Source organism: Lactuca virosa, chromosome 9, assembly GCF_052849685.1.
Source record: "Lactuca virosa cultivar CGN04683 chromosome 9, Lactuca_virosa_CGN04683_v6, whole genome shotgun sequence".
Lineage (NCBI taxonomy): Eukaryota > Viridiplantae > Streptophyta > Magnoliopsida > Asterales > Asteraceae > Lactuca > Lactuca virosa.
In genome coordinates, this window is record NC_136434.1 from 41,415,356 (window position 1) to 41,423,905 (window position 8,550).

At 35.3% G+C, this 8,550-nt stretch overlaps 1 protein-coding gene across 1 annotated transcript; it reads right to left on the reverse strand.

Annotated features, from left to right (window-relative positions):
* Positions 1 to 5,576: 5,576 nt before the first annotated feature.
* LOC145137034 (abscisic acid 8'-hydroxylase 2-like) lies at positions 5,577 to 8,228 on the reverse strand. The gene is made up of 6 exons (XM_079071177.1): positions 7,973 to 8,228; positions 7,465 to 7,786; positions 7,225 to 7,377; positions 6,429 to 6,671; positions 5,983 to 6,258; positions 5,577 to 5,870 (listed from the first exon to the last, which is right to left on the reverse strand). Exons 1-6 carry the CDS (start codon positions 8,188 to 8,190, stop codon positions 5,652 to 5,654), a joined length of 1,431 nt encoding a protein of 476 aa, XP_078927303.1. The 5' UTR covers positions 8,191 to 8,228; the 3' UTR covers positions 5,577 to 5,651.
* Positions 8,229 to 8,550: the final 322 nt, after the last annotated feature.

Here is an 8,550-nt window from a genome sequence, read left to right on the forward strand (position 1 = left end):
TTTTGAAGAATATATCCGACCTTGCTAAAGTGATGGTGGAAACCAAGATGCATCAGTTCTTTCCTTTGATTTATCGTTTAGTGAAATTGTCATTGGTTTTGCCAGTTGCAACCGCAACGGTGGAGAGATGTTTTTCTGCGATGAAGCTTGTAAAGTCGGATTTGCGGAATCAGATTTCGGATGATTTTCTAAATGATTGTGTCATTTGTGCGGTTGAAAGAGAAGGATTTCAAAGATTACAAATGAAAATATTATCCAACGTTTCTTAGCTATGTGTCATCGTAGATTTCAACTGTAAAATGACATTTAGTTGAAGGTTTTAATGTTATTCTACTTTTTCGTTAAAAAAAATTATTATTAATTTCAATTGGTCAACGGTCAACTATGCACCCACTCAACTTCCGGGCCGGATCCGCCACTGGCTACCTCTTCGGTAAAAATGATTACCTGTAAATCTATCCAAGAACATCAAATCGATGGAACATGAAGGTCGAAGAAGAAGAGATATTTTCAACACGAAGTTCTTGAATTGATTTTGATTTTAGCGTGGATGTATTTGGGTTTACACTCTTTTTTTACAAGTGATTATAATTGATATATAAATTGATTAATTCGTTGCAGATATCTCTGTTTAAGGTGTGGAAAACTTCAATTTCTCCTTGCGTTTACTTTTCTCATGAACCTTTTCCGTGGCAGGTAAGTTGAACTATCTATATTTTCCTATAATCCTAAGTTTGTATGCGATTAAGATAAAAATTTCTTATGATGCAAATCCGAATCAATTTTATTATAACGATATGTACAAACTGTGATGATTTTTGGGAATGCCCTACATATATTCAAGACAAAATTGCAAGAACGGTCCTGTGGTATGTCAAAACTAGCAACTTTGGTCCAAAATGGGTTTGGCTCGTAAGGATGGTCCAATAGTTTCGTTTTGTTTCGAGTTTAATCCCAAAATTTTAAATTTTTTTATAATGACGGATTTGCCCTTGGTATTTTCCCTTTTTTAATTTTTTTATTACAGATGTCAAAAAAAGAAAAAGAAAAAAAAAGAAAATCTCTCTCTCTCTCTCTCTCTCTCTCTCTCTCTCTCTCTCTCTCTCTCTCTCTCTCTCTCTCTCTCTCTCTCCAGTTTCAATACCCAAAGGTTCAATCCATCATCATCTTCTTCAATACCCTCGTCTTCTTCATAAAACCCAACTCCTCACCACCATCTCTCCTTCCAGCCACCATAAATCAACCACCAACACCACGATCAGAAATCAAGGTTTGTGCAATCATCCTTACTCATGCTCAAATCAAATATATATCAAAAGCTCACCATCAGCTCCTCACTGCCCCTTTCTTATAGATCTGGAATGTCGCTCACCTTTGCAGCGGGTATCTAGATTTCAAGAAGGTTTTCCGAATCGTTTCCTTCTTGAAAATCCGATTTTATGCTTATTATCTGTAATCAATCGATGGAGGTTTTCTATTAAACGGGTTCATCCACCCTTTGATCTCTATGAATCGGTGATTAGGGAAGGGTCGGGTATCGGAAGCCATCAAATCTAACACTAAATGTTGATTTTGTTTCTAAATACATACACAAACAGATTTCTGATGTTGTTTCTAGAACTCAAGAACAACACAGCTTTTTGGGGAAAAGTTCCAGAATAACCCTTGATTTTCTGTGTGGTTTTCGTTTCTAGAACCAAAAAACACAGAAAACAAAATTGAAGCTCTAATATATACCCAGATATGGAGTGGTTATCCAGATGTGGACATGATGTTCGATTTGATGACCGAAACTATAATTGAAAGAAACGAATTGAATATACCTTTTATTGTTTCCAGAATGATCTCTTGCGGTCTGCTAAGAACCCAAAAAGTGAAGCTTTTTCATCCTAAGAAGTATGTGTGTGTGTGTTTTGTTGCAATGAATGTTTGTGTGTTTTTTTTTGTTTCTTTGGATCATTCATTCTCAGATCATGTATAATCGAAGAGGAGATAGAGAAAAACGATAAACATGTGGTGATGGGCTTTTGTTTGATTCTATATCTGCAAGTCTGAAGCAAGAAGAAAACTCTCGATTTGTAGGTTTGAATCAAGAAGAAAATTGATGGTGTTTGATTTGGAGGTGTGAAAGTGATAAAGACAGTGATGGTGTTCAAGAAGAAAGCACCTTCTATTTGCAGGTGAAGGTGATAGAGATGGGTTTGACTGCTGAGAGAGAGAGAGAGAGAGAGAGAGAGAGAGAGAGAGAGAGAGAGAGAGAGAGAGAGAGAGAGAGAGAGAGAGAGAGAGAGAGAGAGAGAGAGAGAGAGAGAGAGAGAGAGAGAGAGAGAGAGAGAGAGAGAGAGAGAGAGAGAGATTTTAATTGTTGTAATAAAATAAAAATGGAAAATAAAATAATAAGGGGCAAATCCGTCATTATAAAAAAGTTCATAGGAAATTGGACTAAACTCGCAACAAAACGAAACTATTGGACCATCCTTGCGAGCCAAACCCATTTTGGACCAAAGTTGCTAGTTTTGACATACCACAGGGACCATTCTTGCAATTTTGTCTATATTCAAAAGAATGTCAAAAAGAACTTGTTTTTTTTGATAGAATAGCGAACATATTTAGCTTATATGGAAATTTTATAAATCTTGGAGTTTGGTTAAAGCGAGATTTGAGTTTCATCCGGTTTCTCTTGGGATACAGATACGATATATGCCCTGGATGACAATAATTTAGCATCTGACTTGTTGGTTCCTGAACTCATAGGCATGAGATTTTAGACTTTAGAGGCTATAAAAGCCATCAAAGAGTGGTTCCATCATTAAACATTACAATTGATTTCATTTTAATGCTTGCAATAGAAATTAAAAAGACACATCAAATGGTAATAACAACAAAAGACAAGAATTTCAAAATTACAAATTCAATAGATTCTTGGCTTATAAAGACACATAAAAATACAAAAGAACAGTATTTTACAACTTACAATTTTATAGAATAATTTATTATCTTCAAGAGTCATATAACAATTTGCTTCTATTTGTCATTCTTGTATTATTAGCATTATTTTTTTTATCTAAAAAATGTCAGAGGATTGGGTTGTCATATTTTTTGTGAATTTTCATCTTTGTGCTTTATATACTGATAAATGGAACATTCATACAAATATTATCCATAAAATGAACCTGCTACTAAGGTTGTAGCTTGCATCCATTTGAAGAGGCTAGGCAAGTCATGAACTGATCACTTGATTATTCAACATACAACCACATTTGTTCAACTTTATATTGCTTTAATATTTTTCAATTTGATTTACCTTTTTAGGTGCTGTGTTATATATATATATATATATATATATATATATATATATATATATATATATATATTTGCAAGTGTTTTCTCTCATGAAATGTTAATCAAATGCAGGGAAGTTTTGTGGATTTTGAGCCTGTGGTTGTTAGAAAATCAGAGCTTAAATTGTGGGCCATAGTTGTAATTGCTCACCAAATATCCAAACATTTGTAGTATTAAGGGTAAGAACAACATTGTAACTTATCAGCTTCTACCGGAGTTTTAATAAATAAAAACCCTTTAATTTGTAGGCTTACTTGATCTTTTTTTTACATTCTTTGAAGAAGTTGAAAGAACTACTTCTTCTTCCTCCGATCACAGTCATGAATGTACTATCTATGCAAGTGTTGAGTGCTTTAAACAACAGATTACCACATGTAAATTTTTTTTATCAGTTTTTTGTTTTGTTGCATATTAGTCGATCTGTTTGATGACCGTTGTGAAAGATGATTCCAAGTGAGTTGTTAAGTTTGTCATTGAAGCAAATCTTGTTTAAGGATCTCATAAAAGTTCGGATTACTCTTCATAAAGGTCAAATCTTATTATATATTTCCCATCAACTCAAATGTTTTGCCTGTCCAAAAATTTATAACACGTATAGATAATATGTGCTTCCATCTGACATGTTACATTTTTTAGATATAAGTGAACTAAAGTTACTAAAAACATGCACCCTTTTTTTATCCGGATGGAAAGGATAATCTAATGCCTTTTGAGCACCCTTTCACTGCTATTGCTTAATGGAATTACAGTTGGGATTACACAATAATCATAAAAATAACAATGTTTTCTTACTTTAACAGTTGGGATTAGACATCAAGTTTTATGTTTGAAGTGTTTTACTAAACATCTCCTTTTTTTTGTGGCCTAGGTTGAGTCAAATTCTTTTCACAGAAACTATATTGCTATTTTCAACAGAAAAAACATCTTCCAAATTCCTAGCCCGTAACAGGATCGTACTATCATTTCCTTAACAAAGAGGCAATTTGTGGGTCGTGCTTAGCACGGGCCTTAAACTTTTCTAGTATATATATATATATATATATATATATATATATATATATATATATATATAAACCTGTTCGAATCTTGGCACCCTCAAATTCTTCCCTAAGCGCCTTTTTTTTAAAGCAAATGGAATATCTGCCTAGTCAGCACTCGTCAACCAAAATCATAGGTAAGTCGCAGCCAAAAATCATAGGTAACGCTGCCACCTGTAGTGCCATATGTTCACCTTACGTGCTTGTGACTGGGAAACCCTAAAGAGGTATATGTGCATAACCTAAACAAAATATCTGGTTTTATTGAACCTAAACTCCCCAAAGGGTAAATTCGAATATTTCCGGAAAGCTTAAGGGCTTTTATGTCATTTTCCCTAGAAATATATAGGAAATCTCTTAACTTCGACAATTTCATGTAGAGTTTTTCTTTCAATGAATTTTTGTTGTCAATATTCTATATATAATATTATGACACTGTTACGCAATAAAGCAAAATAAAGTGCTAAAACAACACATCAATTTGTACGTGGTTCAGTTGATATGATTACCATGGAATTCTTATCGGTCCTAAGACTACTCGCAACACTTATTTACTAGTTATAGAAGTTAACAGATTGCACATGCCCTCAAAATGTCGATGCTGGCCATGCATGTCATCCATATACCGAGGAGTCAACGTCGTCTGATCTCTTTATCAATATCCACACGAGACATGGTTGTAACCATACTCTTGGAGAGGTGTTTAGCAGTTGGCAATCTAAACCCCTTTGAAAAATGTAAATAGGCATATCCAGACGTTGCCCAAAATGCAAGGGGGCTTGGACACCCCGATACTCGATCGGACAACGCTAAACAAAACACAAAAGTTGTCGAATGGAGAAAACTGGATGCCTGTTTTGTTGCTTCCTTTCAAATGTGCAACTCTTGCAATATGATACCATGGTCTTATAACCGTTTGAAGGTGTTCAAAGAATGTTCCAATATATTTACCAACTACCTGTCCTTGTTTTGCGACCAATAGACTCCGGTGACGTTGAGGGTAACGCCAGTCTATTATGTTTATGCACGTACTCCAACCCGATCAAGTTTTGAACGTGTGTAATCCTCTTACATGGAAGTTTTGTATCGACAAGTACTAACACATACACAAAACCACAAACATTGAAACATATTTTTCTATATAACTAGTTTATGCTCTTTATTTAATTTATAATGGTAGAGATTGATAACCCCACAAAAAAGAGCAAAATCTATTTCCACTCTATTCTAGATTCGGATTTCCCTACACTACATATTTGGCCCACAGGGGCGTTAGATCTCACTAATGCGGTGGATTTTGATAGGCAAGCCTTGTTTGGGCACGGGAAAGGGGCCATACTGTATGCCATTGTGATCTCCGATCACGTCCCATCGGTAGGAGGTGATGAGGTGGTGGATGAGGATGAGCGTCTCAACCTTAGCTAGCTCGCTCCCTGGACACGAGTGAACTCCATTCCCAAAAGGCATGTATGTGTTAGCCCGAGGTGCTACCTGCATTGTACAACCATGTCAAATAACTTAATTAATAATGTGTCCAACTATAGTGCATGTTTTATATATTAAAAGTGCAACAAAATTATGAGGTGATTAATTAGGTTGTAACCTCGAATCTTGATGGATCAAACTTGTCGGGGTTAGGGAAAAAGTCGGAGGAGTAATGAATGGCCCTAAAGAGAGGAAGAACCTTCCAACCCCGTGGAATCAGATACCCATCTATTTCCACGTCTTCAACCGCTTCTCGAAATGTAAACGAGAGTATGCTTGCGGTTCTCAGTGTCTCTTGTAACACTCGCATAGTTAATGGCATTTGTCGCGTATCATCCCATGTAATCCCACGGTTGGCCTCGAGTCTCGTGCACTTGATTTCTTCTTGTTCCATCTGTATTAATTAGAATGATTTTTATGGTAAAAATATGCATGATACCAATTAATTAAGTTAAGATTATACTATTTTCGACGGATTCCAATAATCCGTCGATTGTAAATTGTGTTTTCGATGGACAAACGGTCGGTTTAATCTTTTCTTCAAGGTCGAAAAGATTTGCATACCTTAACAGCATCCAAGAGATGAGGATTATCATGCAAGTTCTTGAGAAGCCATGTTAGGACACTTGCAGTTGTATCATGAGCTGCAAATATGACTCCAATTATATTATCTGCTATCTGTGAATCACTCAATTGATCTTTTTCCTTTAATCCCAATAATAACCCAAGCAATCCTCCACCATGCTCCCCATTCTCTCTTCTCATTTCTATCATCTTCCTCAATTTCTCATTCAGAAGCTTCCTCGCCTGTAATTTCATGATGTTACTTTAGAAAAACTCCCACATTTCAAACAAAACAAAACTCATAAAATTAATAAAATTTTATACATGAAAAAAACTAAGCATAGCGAGCTAGATCATTTAAATAATCGTACTTGTCGACTGTGGCTTCATTACAAGCTAATTAACCGCAAAAGTTTCTTGTTTTGGCACACTTATATTTTAGTTGCTACAACGTTTAATTTTTAAACTAATTGCAGTTAATATATATATATATATATATATATATATATATATATATATATATATATATATATATATATATATATATATATATATATATATATTCCCCCGATTGTTTTCAGTTTTTATTCGAAAACTTGATCATTTCCTAGTTATCTTTATTTTTTTGTTTTTGTTTTTGTTTTTTTTTTGGTTCAAGTGCCAAATAATTTATATGTGAAGAGACAAGTGTACTTGAAGACAAAAATGAAGTGGGATTGCGTGATGTGAGCAAGGTGGGATCGCATGACAGGGGTACTTGCTATTTTTAGAAAGTAACGGATGATCTTGTCCTGACCTTCATTGCTTTATTGAATGGAGTTCCAGGGAGATCCAAAGGCATGGAATTGTATCCTTTCTCTATACATTGATACAAATGCTTCACTCCTTTCATCTCATCCACCTCCAACTTCTTCCCGAACACAGAAATAATAGCGACTTGATACGAATACTACAATCAACAACAAATCAATGATCAGTCGTCCATTACACAACCCATTGATGCATGGTAACTTGAGCAACAAGTTATATATCATACCTTCTTCATCTCATGCAAAGTGTTGATAACTTTGGAATGCTCCCAAACAGGAAGAAGATCGAGGACAATGGATTCGATCTTGGGAACCAAACCTTTGATGGCGGAAGGAAGAAATGACGATCGGATGAGTTTCTTGAGATGAGAATGGTAGGAGCCTTGGTGAAAGAAGACAGCTTCAGGGCCTATCATCATCTCTTTGCTTGTGGGGTATGTTGGTTTAAAGAGATGAGATTGAGTCACCAAGACGGTTTTCGCTACCTCAGGGCTTGATGTCATCACACATGGGCATCCGAGTATATGACTCTTGAAAATCTTCCCATGCCTACATTTACAAATTTAACCACTTTAGGAATCGAAACAACATTCAAGAAACAAAATAATATCACATATTTTGTAATGTGTCGATATTTTTTATAAAATATTGTACATGTTGATTAAAGTTTCGAATAAAGTTATTTAATATTGTAATGACAAAAAACAAGCGGAAATTAAACTACAATATACAAACCTTTTTTGACGTTTAGAGAAGAAATTGTTCGGATTCTGTGAGTAGAGACTGAGGGTTTCGCCGATATAAGGCCAACCCATTGAACCAGGAGGTAGCCGCCGCTTGTCATTTTCCGGCTGGCCACGGCGCCGATGTATGAAAAAACACACGATCGTCAACAAAAGGAGGAAAGGTACAAAGGGTAAGAAAGGGAGAAGTGGTGGTGGAAGGAGAGACATCGTAGGTGGTGATTGTTCGATGTCCGAGAAATATCGAATTGTGGCTGAAGTGGTTTGGACGGAGGAGGGTGGCGGGTTTATATAGGCAGTGTTGAAGAGGTTGGGTGGGCCTTTGTTTTTCTGGGACAGATGGCACTGAGGTATGAGAACACCTAACCTCAGATAAACCTCTTTAATTGTCCTTTAACTCAAAATAGACGAATGGCATTTATTAAAAGATATTATATTATAAATTAAATATTTATTAACTAGATAATTCCGTAATACCTAATTTTATAAGAAAAGTAAATTATTATATTATTATATATATATTAAAGTTGTGGAAGAAAAAGAATAGTAAACTTGAGATACTTTGTCCAA